This window comes from Limulus polyphemus, unplaced genomic scaffold (assembly GCF_000517525.1).
Source record: "Limulus polyphemus unplaced genomic scaffold, Limulus_polyphemus-2.1.2 Scaffold3861, whole genome shotgun sequence".
NCBI classification, from domain to species: Eukaryota; Metazoa; Arthropoda; class Merostomata; order Xiphosura; family Limulidae; genus Limulus; species Limulus polyphemus.
Window position 1 is genome coordinate 69,900 of NW_013669471.1, and position 14,882 is coordinate 84,781.

The 14,882-nt window shown below is 28.9% G+C and overlaps 1 protein-coding gene across 1 annotated transcript in view; it reads right to left on the reverse strand.

The window, feature by feature from the left end:
* The window catches only part of LOC106470178 (stress-70 protein, mitochondrial-like), a 38,487-nt gene that overhangs the window by 6,579 nt on the left and 17,026 nt on the right, over positions 1 to 14,882 (reverse strand). The window contains exons 7-12 of the mRNA XM_013930708.2: positions 13,194 to 13,206; positions 10,323 to 10,532; positions 8,174 to 8,263; positions 6,823 to 6,960; positions 4,221 to 4,325; positions 1,048 to 1,165 (exon numbers count right to left, since the gene is read on the reverse strand). Of these exons, the coding sequence (XP_013786162.1) occupies positions 1,048 to 1,165; positions 4,221 to 4,325; positions 6,823 to 6,960; positions 8,174 to 8,263; positions 10,323 to 10,532; positions 13,194 to 13,206 (674 nt within the window). The remainder of the gene's footprint in view (positions 1 to 1,047; positions 1,166 to 4,220; positions 4,326 to 6,822; positions 6,961 to 8,173; positions 8,264 to 10,322; positions 10,533 to 13,193; positions 13,207 to 14,882) is intronic.

A 14,882-nucleotide genomic window follows, 5' to 3' on the forward strand; every position in this document is an offset into this window, starting at 1 on the left:
TATATTCATGGACAAAACTTTATTTTATTTTATTAAAAATACTTCACTAAGAAATATGACTTTTTGTATGTGAAAGACTGTCAAATTTTGTGAAGATATACCCAATATATAGAGTTATAAGTATTAAATTTATGTCAACATTAAACGAGTACAGAAGGTCACGTGACTATCCCAGGGATCAAGTCCGTGTCGAAAGAGTTAAAGTACAAATTTGGTTCATCTTAAGTTTTGGTAAATGTATCTTACATCAGTTTACTCTACATCTGTAATTTATTTTAATTAGCAGTTAGTTTCTTCATTCATAAACTTCAAGAGTTTTAAAATTTATTACATTAAACAAAAACTTGTATCTGTCATGTGACCAGAGTTGCTTTACTTAAAAGTTTTTCATCCAATTACAATTTCCTAGTGTTCATGAAGCTCCACACCCTCTCTATATTGGGGATGGAACAATGAACCATGGGAGAAAATGACCAAATTTCAATCACCGTGACCTTAACATTATATATTATAAACTTTATGTACTGTAGTGAATACTGAACTTGAGTTGGCTTTGTTGATTAAGATGCTGTTGAATGTTACAGTGATGGACAAATATTCATGAAGAAATATATATAGTTTTCAAATTCGATGACGAGGAACCCACTTTGAGACTAATAATGCTTGGAAACGGCTTGAATGGGTAATGAAGAAAAACTTTATAAGTTTAACAAAACCACAAATGTACAACATTTCAACAAGGTTTTGTCATCTTCAGGTAAGCATTATATACATAGTTTGTATTCAGAGAATGTAATTGACAAAATTTCCTTGTGTGTTTTCCAATCAAGAATTGAGGTGGCATCCAGGCTGCATATAACATCAAGAAAGTACTTGAAAATAACATGCTAATAAGACCCAGAATATATGAATACCAAATTTCACTTTGAATGTGTGATACAAAAGATATTCATTTCAGGTCTATACTCTTCCCCATACCACTTTTGTTTGAGGAACATGTAAAATATAAAATCAAAAACATGCGAGACTAATCAAATGAAAACTCACTTTGTTGTTCTTTTCCAGTTCCTTTGTCCCTTGCTGATACATGAACAATACCATTAGCATCAATGTCAAAGGTTACTTCAATTTGAGGTATTCCTCGGGGTGCAGGAGGGATTCCAACCTATAAATAGTTATATGATTCTTAAAACAACATTTGACCATTTAGGTATAAGAACTTAGAAGTTGTTTATAACAAATATTGCATTACTGATTATATTATACATACAGCTTGTTTCTTAGCATAAATAAACAAACTGGTATTTCATTTTTTTTTTATCCAGTCAGACTTATACTTGTATTAAGACATTTTTAAAACAACACACAAACTAAACAACATTTAATACATACATTGCCAAACTTAACTGTGAACACAAATAATCAAACCATAGGCAAATGACACAAAAGCTTAAATTTAGGTATATGATGTTCCTTACGAAAGTAGTATCACTAACCTACTATTCCAAGTATATTTTATAATTTCTAAGAACTTTAATTTACATATCCATGCTTCGTTTATTACAAAACGTTCAACATACAAATGAGAATGGTATAAAACTAGAAAAATATATTGATAAACTACAAAAATTGCCTTCAGCCATCACAAAATATCTTGTAATACTCTATACTCACAAAAGTTTGGCACTCTCACATCTGTTCCTACATTTCTTACCCATTTCTCAGAGGTTTTGTTGCACAGTCACCATCAATTTTTTTTGCTCCATAATTAGTAACCTATAAAGTCACTTAAATCTAATTACTAATTAGTTTATAACACATTTTAGTTGCCAACCTGAGAAAAATAATGAGAAGGTCTGTAGGTGGTGACTGGTTAAAGAACTTAAAAAGACAGGTGTGCTATCTATTTTTCTGAGCACTCATCCCACTCAGGCTCAAATCAACTAACTATTTGAATGTTTGGTGTTGTTGTTTTTTTTTGGGGGGGGGGGGGGAATCTGACTTCTATGCTATTTTAGTATTGCTCCATTTTATTGTGTGGTATTCTCCGAGATCATGAATCATTACATATATCTAGAATTATGGAATATTGTCTACATTATGTGACTATATTATGAATGCATCATCAGTATATCTCGGCCAAATACTGGGTCTCAGAGCAGCTATTTTAAGGGAATTATCTTTGAAATGTTCCGAGTACTCGTGATAGGGGCACGTCTATGGTCAAGCTTTCTTGTTCTGATAATGTTTCACTGGTTAATGGTTACAATTTACAAAATATCTAGCTAAGGGGTGGCATGATGAATCTCTGGGATGGAGAGAGTGTACTGTTAGTTGACTTCAAATTTCTTCTTTAAGTTTCTCAAGAATTTTTTAACCTTTTTCTTTTTGTTGAGTTATTAGACAATGTTCTTCTGGTGGCCAACTTCAACTATATACTTATGATGTATTCTTTTCTTTTTTTCATTATTACAGTGGCACTACCATTGTCTACTAGTAGAAATGCTATGTTCCTAAGCATAGATTTTTCTGCTAGGAAGGTAGTGTTTCGTTAATGGCTTTCTGGACTACTGACTTTTTGACTTGAGAATGACTGCCCCAGTGATCAAAATGTTGTACTTGTTCTAAAAAAGATTCTTCCTTACTGTAAAAGCTGTAACTTATAATAATTTAATACTCAAATAGTTTATTCAAGTTTTAATGGGGTAAGGGCTCAAACATGTGGATAGTACACATTCCTTTGTAACAATAACATCGAGAATCGAACACTGGCTCCTGCCAGAACTTCTATGAATACAGTGCCAGATCAGCTAATGAAAGGTAGAATTAATTAGTAATTAATGATTATTACAAAACCTATATAATTACTAATTATATTCACGGTAGGTGATTGTAAAGGATACAGTGACTACAGTGGTTGATATCAGATTGCCATAACCTCATCTCAAGTTTACCATATTTTTTTTTGGAATTTAAGTTTTTCCAACATCTGCAGAAAATGGCAACTCTTATGTGACCTTCCTAATCAAGATCAACACAAAAGCATTCAGGAAGCATACATCTAACATTTTGTACAAAAGAACAACTGGCCATCTATCTGTCTTCTTTAGCATTTGGTCAGCAATACACATTTTGCTTTTAGTACTGTTCTAATATAGAATCATCACAACTTTTCACACACACACACACACACATACATACATACATACATACATACAAACATTGATATCCCTTCAAAATCCACAGATGAATTGCAAAAAACTTAAAATATGTAACTTTGGCTTAAAAAAATTAATATAATTTGGTTTATTTTTGATGAACATTTTTATGTTGGGAAATGCCCCCTAACTTTTTTTTCTCTTTAAATTTCATTTTATATGTATCTAGTCTGTTTCAAATTGATTGATATTCATTTGATACTTTATTTTTCTGATTTTAGTACTCACCACTTAAAACTACAAATTGTAAAAAAACACTGCAAAAACTGACAAAGATTTATTGGTTATCTACAATCTGAACTTTCAAAAAGGCATCATTCACCATTACCTTTATCAGACTAGGTAACAATATTCTAAGTCGAAATAAATATTTATCTAATAATTAAGTCTCTTTTGAATAATGTGTTTTAACTCATCAACATTGTTTGTATATGATAAACTATACATAAGGAATAGTAAGAATATTTTGCTATGGCCACTGTACATGATAAACCTAACTAAGTTTACCTGATGTCTTGTCACATTAGTATAATCTGTAGCTTTCAGATATAATTTAACAGAAAAACACTTTCTGGCATATAAAAAGACCATCAAGAATTTATAAAGAAAAATTTCCATATTTGTAGTTTGTTCCAAGTCTTTTAAACTCTCTATTAAATTCCATCAGAAATGAGGGACAATAATGACTTCATTGTAATGTGTAAGTGTTCTGTAGTGAAAATTACACCACAGAGTAAGTTTGAAACCAAAGCCATCACATAACACCATCAGTATTGTAGAAACAGACCACAAAACCTTGGTACTCACCTTTGTCTCATTGCCATTGATCATTAACATCCCTCTGTAATATCTTAGTATATAGTAGGTATAATATAAAATATCAGATTATTAGAACTATTCATGCACAAAAACTATTGTATCACTTCTAAAGATAACTTTAATAGATATATATTTTCCAGAAAATTAATTTTGTACACATGAGTAAGGTGTCAGTTCACTTACCAAACTAAATTGTCCTAGGATCTTGTTATCTGCAGCCATTTCGCGCTCACCCTGACAAACTTTAATTTCCACTTGTGTTTGGCCATCAGCTGCTGTAGAAAATACCTAAAGAAACAGTAATTACTGTAAGCCTATACAATTGCAACACAATTGAAATGCAGGACAATACCTAGACAGCTAATGCTGTAGGAACAGTGAGTAACATACATGTATACTGCTACGAGTTTAAAGCTACTTAGAATAAAATAATGTAGTTTCATGTTACAGTTTAAAGTCATTCTATCTTGTATAGAGTTAGGGTAAAATTAACAGATAAAATATAATTTTACTGAAAAAAAAAACGTTTGGAATGCATTTAGGAGGTTTAAAAATTAGGCAAATGAAATTTGCACTACGACTAGTAAAAAAAAAAGAAAAAAAAGAATCAATATATTCATGGACAAATCTTTATTTTGTTAAAAATACTTCACTAAAAATCTGAGTTTTTGTATGTAAAGGACTTGTAATGTTTGCTGGAAGTCTGCAAATTTTATGAAGATGTAGATACCATATTAAAAATTAGTGATATCAAAACTATAATGAGTACAAAGTGGTCACATGGTCAGTCAACTATTGTACAATTTTGATATAACCAAATTTTCCTGGTAGTTCTTAGATGCAATACCCAAAACAAAATGTATAAAAATGGGCGAGAAAAGCAATTTTTTTATTAGTGTTATCAGTTAACTCTCTCAACATTGGCTAGGTCGATTTGACTGACCATGTGACTTTTGTACTCATTTAAAGTCTTTATAGATTTAATACTTCTAACTTTCAATATAGTGTGTATATCTTCACAAAATTTGGCAGTCTTTCAGTTAATATTACAAGTCTTTCACATACAAAAAATCATTATTTTTAGTGAAGTATTTTTAATAAAATAAAGATTTGTTCATGAATATATTGCGTATTTGTTTTGAATAGTCCATGTGAAAAGTAATTTTCGTGTTAAAAATACTTTTCCTGATCTTAAAAATTCCAAATTTCCTTTGAATGCATTTCAAAGGTTTTGTTTCGCAGTAAAACTTTATAGTTTATCTATTATATTTTCTCTACTCTATTTCAAAAAGAATACCAACCTTGTAACCACCAAATTACATTACCCACAATCTGTTCACGTGCATGCCTCATGAACCATTTTAATTATATTATTATTACTACTTATCTTACCTAATCTAGTCTTAAATAACTTAAAAAGATCCATATTTTAGATTATAGTTACTTTTATAATAATGAATAAAGAATAAATATTAAAACAAGAAATAAAGTACTTACCCAATCTTCTTTTTTCTTGTTGTCGGGTTTTCAAAGAGAGTTAACTTTTTTTTTTTATACTAATGGTAGTAACACACCAAATAATTATTATTTAATTAAATAATGCACCAAAGAACATGTACTAATAACATGCAAAAAGCAGACAATATCCCATAACTCTAAATTTTTTTCTGACTTTCTAACTATGTGACAGAGTCATTACAAATTCATCCAAGCTAGTTATTAACTTTCTCTCTGGAACGATGTTGGTACTCTGAGTGAAACTGACATTTAACCACTCAGAAGATAACATTATCAAAAATTGAAGACTATAAAAAATTATGGTTTGTCTGAGCAATAACAATTTTATAGAAAGTAATCTACATTCAATTTCATACTTTTTAAAGGGGTGGTGGATAAAATAGGGATGATGATATGGTAAAAGAAAATGTGTCACACGAGTCACACCAGTGAGAATTCAGGATTTTTTTAAATATTGCCTTGTAGAATGAAGAACTTAAAACTTGTATACTATTAAAATGTGGATTATTAGCTAATATTTTATGCTATTCTAATTGGTATAACATAAACAAAAAGTAGTTTAATAAAATTTTGAATGTAAGGCACTGAAATCTTGTGTCATGTGCAGTAAAACATACCCGTGGCGATAGGGTTAATGGATCTTTAAAACTCAGCAAATATATAAATGTTAAATATATACAACTTTTTTATCATATTTAATTGAGCATATTGTAGCTCAGAGTTAATAAATCTTTAGAAAAATAGCATATATTAGCAGATTTTTAAATTCAGCTATGAAGACTCATGCTATATTAAATTACTTACCTCTCACTTGTTCTGTCACAAAGATTAACACATAATATTTAACATTCCTTCAATCTTACAGGTCCAGATAATTGTAAAATTAATCATCTGCTCATGCTTCACTCTGAACATTACTATATATATGTTAATTTTTCCAATAAGCCCAATTAATGGTTTAAAAACCACAAAGCAATTATGTTAAAAGGAATGTTTAATTTTGAATCATATTCAATTAATTTCCTAGTAAGTTTAACAAAATATGATGTTCCATGACAGAATGAGAAGTTTCCTAACTTCATGCAAGTATGTTTGTAAATTGTGTTTAATATTAAAACAATGAGAACATTGAATACAGGACAATATTTCAAGTATCTGATCCAAGTTATTTCAGGTGACTATTAAAACAATCTTAAAGTAAATATACATATATCACTATATATCACAAAAAACACAATCAGATCTAAAAGAAGAAATCTCAATATACCTGGCTTTTCTTGGTTGGAATTGTAGTGTTACGACTGATCAATTTTGTGAAGACACCACCCAAAGTTTCAATACCAAGTGATAAAGGTGTGACATCAAGAAGTAGAACATCTGTAACATCACCTGCTAACACACCTCCCTATTTATATGAAAAGCAAAATTAATATGTCACTTGAATACTTTTAAAGTATTATATTCTAAATAACTACAATAACATCAGATTTTTAGAAAGGTAAATAAAAAAAAACTTATCCAAAACAACAATATAATCTTAATATTTAAGAATATGTCAAAACAGTAAGTCAGCTTGTCACTTTTTAGTGTATTATAATTTTCAGTTATTCTATCATATTTAAATTATATTTTACTCATTAATTTCTTTAAATTCCCTTTACAATTCAAGGGACTCATTTAATATGGTTTAGTTTTTATGTTGAGCTTTCTCTGAAATTGTAATAACTTCTTAAAATAAGAATTATCAAAATATAGGATTTATTTTTCAAGATTCTCTAAGACATCACCCGAACTGAAATTTCCTTTATAACTCTTATGAACTAAAAATAACTTCTTAAAATAAGAATTATCAAAATATAGGATTTATTTTTCAAGATTCTCTAAGACATCACCCGAACTGAAATTTCCTTTATAACTCTTATGAACTAAAAATAACCTACTTACATTGTAATTATACTCATTGTTATTATTTTCAAAAAAATTGTTAAATACATATAGAACCAAGATCTGTTGCATAAAGAAAGTTACACAGCAGACACAATGAAGTGTCAACTTGTAAAGCATAAAATAAACATTATACTCTCCACAAAATGAAGTGTCAATTTGTAAAGATAAAATAAACATCATACTTCACAGAATGAAGTGTCAACATGAAAAGCATAAAATAAACATCATACTCCACAAAATGAAATGTCAACATGTAAAGATAAAATAAACATCATACTTCACAGATAGATTTTGTATCACAGACCAAAAAATTGCAAACAAGTCTATTTTTTAAAATAATCAGATTCTCAATTATGAGTTCAGAATAGAATATAAAGAAAGAAAATAATACCATATAAAAATACTAGTTTTTGAGCTTGGTGCTAAAAATTAAACCAAATCTACCTATTATTTAACTAATAATGCCTATGGAGAAAGTGACTATTTTACAGCTCAAAATAGAATATAAAAAAGGGTAATATTTTCTTGAACTTGTCTTAATTTATTAATGATTGTCACATCTCAACAGTATATTTGCCTAACATAATGGTTAATTCTATGTTGTTTTCAGGTTTTAATTTCATCACATATAAATGTAGAGAGAGAAAGCCATAACTTCAAAATAATCTAACCTGAATTGCTGCACCCACAGCAACTGCTTCATCTGGGTTAACAGACTTGCTAGGTTGTCTGCCAAATATTTCTGTAACAGTCTCTTGGACCTTTGGAAACAAAACCAAAATTATATTTCTTTAACCTTAATGAAAACTTTTAATATAAGACAGTTACATTAAGACACTAAAATCATTATGAAATCAGTAAATATTATTAAATTATAATTCCTAACACAGTTTCTTCAATATTAAAACAAATCAAGGAAATATGACAATGATGATCTATTACTACTGATATAAAGTTAAAAAAGAAAACAAAATCTGATCTCTAATGTGAAAACTAACTGTGAAGTATTGCACACACAGGCAAAGTGACACAATAATAAAATATTCAAATCATGCATATCAATCTCTTAAAACTGATGTCTTTTTCTGTAGTTAGCACTAGGGCCAAAAAATGTCTTGTGCTAAAGTTAAAATATAAAATTTAGAATACATTTAAAATGTAAAATTTTCTAGAGATCTGTGCATGTAACAATTAATAGGCCTAGTTTATGGTATAAAATGTCAATCCAGGAAATAATAGCTATCATCACACAAGTGCCTGGTTGCAATACTTGAAAATAGTACAAAAAATACATGATTAGTCATGTTTAGTGGTACATAAATATAGCTATTCAAATTGAATTACAAGTAGTAGTGTAAGTATATTATAGCCATTGCTTACATTTACTGGTTTTATATGATATTAGCTGAACTATATAGTATGTTGTGGTCTGAAAATTGATACTTCTGAAACAATTTTTCATCTTGCACTTTGGCCCAAGGCCTCAACCGAGTCAGTGAAATGCAGAATATGTTATTAAAAATGTGCCACAATTATAAGCTATTGGAGCTGGAAACACCAAGAGGCTGTTCAATCCTGCTGATTAACAGACATAATAGTTACAATATCTAACATGCTACAGAGGGAAAGTAAGCAATTTCTGTATTTACCTCCATGTTATAATATACAAATAGAGATTATAATGATGCAAACAGCTGGGAGAAAAGACAACCAAAATGGAAAAACTTAGCAATGACTAAGTGTACTTTTATAAATTCTCATTGCCAATGACAAAGTAACAAATGTTTAGTGCTAACACAGTGTACAATGTTTTATCCTGCTGTCAACTGATATTTTAATTTCTAATGTAAATGCTTCTTAGGTAAAATCACTAAGACTAAATATAAAAAGATCATTTCCATGTAATACAATATGTTGTATTTTTTAAAATTGAAAAGTATGGTTAAAAAATGCATTTTAAGTAACTGCTATACTAAATAAAAATTATGTAAAATAAGCTTCACTAGAATACATTTTTATGAGAAGTTATTAAAATTATTTTCTATTTACACTGTTTCCATTTACTACAAAACAATATAACCACATATTTCTTAGAAAACAGCTATTTACTAGTTTATTAAAGCTTCAAATAGTACTTATATTGAAGAAAAATGTAAATCAGATTGTTTTAGTAGCAAAACCAGAATGTATCTAAAGAAATCCAAAAAGCTAGAAAGGAGAATTTATAAATGTTAAGTCACAGAACCGCATATATGACAACAAACTTTTCTGATAATGCAAACAACAATAACATTACTGTTTACCTACTGTACAGCATACAAGCTTTGAGGTGTTTTCGAAGATGCATATTTCTTTACCTTATATACATTGCGAATCATGTTGTTTGTCTGAGCATTTGTTTGTCTCCCATTTAAAAAGCTGCACATTCACTTTTGAAATGATGAGAGAACAGGCATGAATAATGTTGATGCCAAATTTTATTTCACAAGCAGGATATTATACACTAAATTTTTCACATTTCAAAATGTAAAGAAAGTTAAAGAATAAAATATAGATTTACAGTATGTTATTGGTGAGCAGCTCTTAGCATGACTGAAATGCTCATCAATTACTTTTCGTGATTGGTGGTATAAGTAACTCTGAGAAAAACGAAGAGTACAAGACAATTTTTTAAAAGTCCATCAACTAATTTAAATTGATAGATTAACTTAAACTTTTCCCATCACCGAGGAAAGGTGTCAATACATACACTGTATCCCAATCTTCTTGTCACTATTATTAGAAAGAATATTATTATCTGTTTGAAAATAATGTAAATACCTTTGGCATTCTGGTCATCCCTCCAACTAAAATGACATCTCCAATATCATTCTTCTTCACTTCTGCATCTTGTATAGCTTTCTTACAAGGTTCAACTGTTCTCTTAACTAGATTTTGGACTAAATTTTCAAAGTTAGATCGTGAAAGCTTTAAGTTCATATGCTTGGGTCCACTGGCATCCATTGTAAGGTATGGAAGGTTTATATCAGTCTAAAAATAAAAAGGATATAAAACAATAAACACATTTAATGTTAAAAAAATGACACAAGTGTAGCATCAAAGAAATAAAATTATACAGAAATCCAAATTTTACTAAAAATTACTTTTCCTTTTGAAACTTGACCTTTCATTACAAGTATTAAGAGCATTGTTTTTCTGTGTATGGAAGAAAAATTAGTTTATTACCTACTGTTAGTATTGAACTATGATTAACATTTATATTTCACTTCATATTATTTTAAGAATTACTTTAAATAGATGGAAATGTATAATTCATACAAACTGTTACACATACTGAAGTACTTTTGATTAACAGAGGGTTACAGTCCATTAACTATGTTGCAATAATAATAATGACAAGATTTAATACATAAACATTCCAAGAGCAGTAAAGGCAATCTTGGTTAAAAATAATATTTTAAGATAAATAATAACTATTTCAAAATTAATGTGGTTATATACTTATATCTTAGTCCTCGTTTTCTGTTTAAAAAAACATTTTTAACCTGTACACAATTATTTTTTGCTTTAGATGTAGTAAAAATTAAACAGAAATGTTTTAATGGAAAATATTTAATACATAATAATTATTTCATGTATGTTTTTATTCAAGATGATTATCTTTAGATAAACTTGTTTCTTTTCTTAAATTTTGTAAAGCTACATTATGGCTATCTGCACTAAAGGGAAAGCAGCTAGTCATCAACACCCACCTCAAAGTTTTGTAAGGAAAAATAGTTGGATTTGACTCATTCCTACAACACACCTACAGCCCTAAGGTTCAAAGTATTGTTTTTCATGATAACAAAATACAAACCATGGAACCTCAGCCACACAGTCTAACATGCTAATTACTGGGACACACTCAGCCCTTTTATAGCTTTATTTCATGAAGAACTATTAGTTGTATTATGGCTGGATGTTGTGAATAACAACTCTGACTTTTGTGGTAAAGATTATCAGCTTTATAAGCACAAATTAAGTAACAAAGAACAAACACAAATTTACAAAACTAGTCGGGGTTATACAACTTCATATTTTTGTAAATTTGTTTGTTCTTTTTTACTTAACTTGTGCTTATAAAGCTGTTAATTTTTACATCTGTAGATAGCACAAAGTACTAATTAACTTGATTATAACTTTAACTTTAGTAAGTTTTCCACATGTGTGTTGATTCCAACTTAAATTATTTATTTGCAAACATAAATATTAATTTAATAATATTTACTCATTTTTAGGTTTTACATAACCTTAGTTTAGCTATTCAAGTTGTTATAATTTAAGCATTTATTATGAATCCTACAGAAAGAAGTTCACAATGTACAGAATAATGACAAACACATTACATAACCTTTCCAAAAGTGAAAATTTGTTGATGATAGTACACAAACTACAAAACACCAAACAATATAGAAATGCAGTTTCTGATACAAGCCATTCCATTGTGAATTTATATCAGCTGTGGTTATGTGATTTGCACATTCAAAAATTATTTTAATATAATGTACTTAACAATCTGTATTACTTTTAAAGCATAAGTATCTAACAGATATATCACAATAGTCTTTTTTAAAGTGCTGCATAATTATTTTTAAAGCCCAGTGCTTTTATATACTTCCTTGACATGTGAAGTTTACTATACACTTAACAAACAGATCTGGAATTATGATAAACTATTACTAATTGGGTGTTACAATTGTGATTCAAAAATAATGGCATATGCTTGCTTCATTACTGGTGCAAAATTACAAGCAGAGGTGCACCTAGACTAATCAGCTGACAACAATACTGTCAATGAAAACATAGGTATTGAAAAGTTGTGTATCATCTCTGTGATTCCAGAATATCACTATGTCTGACTAGCAAAATTTTGAGTAGAGGTTTATATAACCAAACCCACAACAATACAGTCAATGAAAATTTGGACATGGAAGGCCTCAATAAGGAGACCAAGTAGAAATGAAAATTATCATGCCATCTAGTGGCATAATACTGAAGTACAAACAAAATGATTTAACATTCCCAATATGCATCTTCACATTTAGCACCATCATTAATAATATTTCACTATTTACAAAAAATGTTGGAAAACCCCAACCTTAAAATTTCCTTTCAATTATTTTGTATACCCCAAAATTATTGTTTTTTTAGACTTTAGTTTGTCAAATGAAACAGTCACAATTTCCTGCTATAAACCATAAAACACTGTCAAAGATATGTCAGTGACCCAGAACCCTACCTTTAAAAATGACATCATCATTACCTTTGTCAGACAAGTTAGTGATTTTTTTTTGTCACGAATGGATATTCTTGATAAAGATCAAGTTATATCTGATAAATATATATTTTGTTTTTAACATAAAATAAGTTTTATTTGTGTGTATTGTTTGGATACGATACACTTGACAATATTCAATAAAAAAAGGATGAGTTTGCTCATACTATACTCACTAAAATTACCATAGCTAATCTAGTGTCTTATTATAGAATAAAATTCCTAAAGCTTTTAAACAAACATTATTTAAAGTAAGAATACTGTCTTGAAAAAGAACATCAAAAGAAACTAAAAAAACTTCCTAGATTTGTGGTTTATTCCTAATAGGAATGTTGCAATATATATCAGTATCAGTCAATACTGAGCCAATAACTCACCTTACCCTTACACCTGGTGGAGATTTAGAGTAAAAAATTCTTACTAAAAAAAATGTATTTTTTGTTAAAAGAAACACAAATTTTCTCACACACAACTGATTCTAGTGCAAAATCGAGAAAATTATCTTGAAAATATAAAGTGGAACGTTTTTCAAGATGTTTCACAGCTTCTTCTTTAGCATAGCAGGTTTCCACCCTGATTAAAACTATTTTTCTGGAAACGAAAATGGATATAATGTAGTTCATGCACAACAACCTTCCTTCCATTTCACTAGCCATGTAAAATTATGGTATAATTGCTACAGTGTTTTGCTGGGGCTCTATATCTTTATTAATTGAAACTTTAAATTGTTTGAACTGTAAGACCTAGTTTCTCATGCAAGGCAATTTCAATAAGATCCTGCAGTTATTCCAGTAAAATGAGTTGCTACCTTGTATTTGTTATTCAGAAGCTGCAAGAATTTTTACATTAATTATTCATCAGACCTACCCCCCCCCTCTCTTTATATCATACAGCTGAGTTATTGGTATCAATCATTCACACAAAAATATATATCAATATATTAATTTTTCTTAAACTTTGCATTAGGATCCTTTGTTCATCTCAAGGGGAGCTTCAGATTGCCAACACGTTAAACAAATCAAGAAATGACAAGTGTAATCTTTCTATTCTTTAACAGATAGATATAATCTCTTCTATCCAATTATTTTTAGCTGTTGGCTATAGCTATTTTCAAAACTGATCTCCATTGGTAATTTTTCAAACCACATGTCATGACATAAAAGGGTAACAACAAGGAGTTGGTGTAATAAAATCACTGATAGAAAAGTCACATGAAAATAAGACAAAATCATTATATTTTTGAGGGATGATAGTTTCTTAACAAATATAAACCTATACTCTGTGATATTTACAGATTAGACTTCCTAGAACTGTGCCCAAATGAAAGTTGGAAAATGTTTTCATTTTTCTTTGTAAATTAGCCTAAATGATATATAATTATAAAATATTAACCCTAAAATATTCTTCAGAAAAATATGTTGAAAAAAGTTCAAATTACATCTTTATACAAGTTTTGAAATTTGAGTTGCACTTAACAACTGGAAAGAGCACATTGGTCATGATTGGTTAAAAGTAAATTCTGTTTATGCCAAAATGACCATAAGCATAGTTTTAGTTTTCAACTCCTCAAATACTTCAGAGACCATTCACTGGAGCAAAAGTAAATTTCTGAAAATCAGTTACCTTATCCATAAAACAATGTTATTTTATTAAATTACAATAGTTCATTAAACACGTCCTCCATTATAAAAGTACATTCAAGTGCACATCTTTTTTATGTTAAGAAGTTATATTTTGTGACAAGACAAATTATCCTGATTAACTATCTCAACACAGGCTCAGTCAATTGTACTCGTTTAACGTCTTTATAGATTTAATACTTCTAACTTCCAATTTAGTGTGTATATCTTCACATAATTTGGCAGTCTTTCAGTTAATAATATACATGTCTTTCATATACAAAAAATCATATTTTTAGTGAAGTATTTTTAATAAAATAAAATAAAAATTTGTCCATGAATGTATTGAATATTTGTTTTGAATAGTCTGTATGCAAAGTAATTTTCATGTTAGAATTAAAAATAATTTTCCTCAATCTCAAATTTCCTTTGTGTAATCCCTAAAAC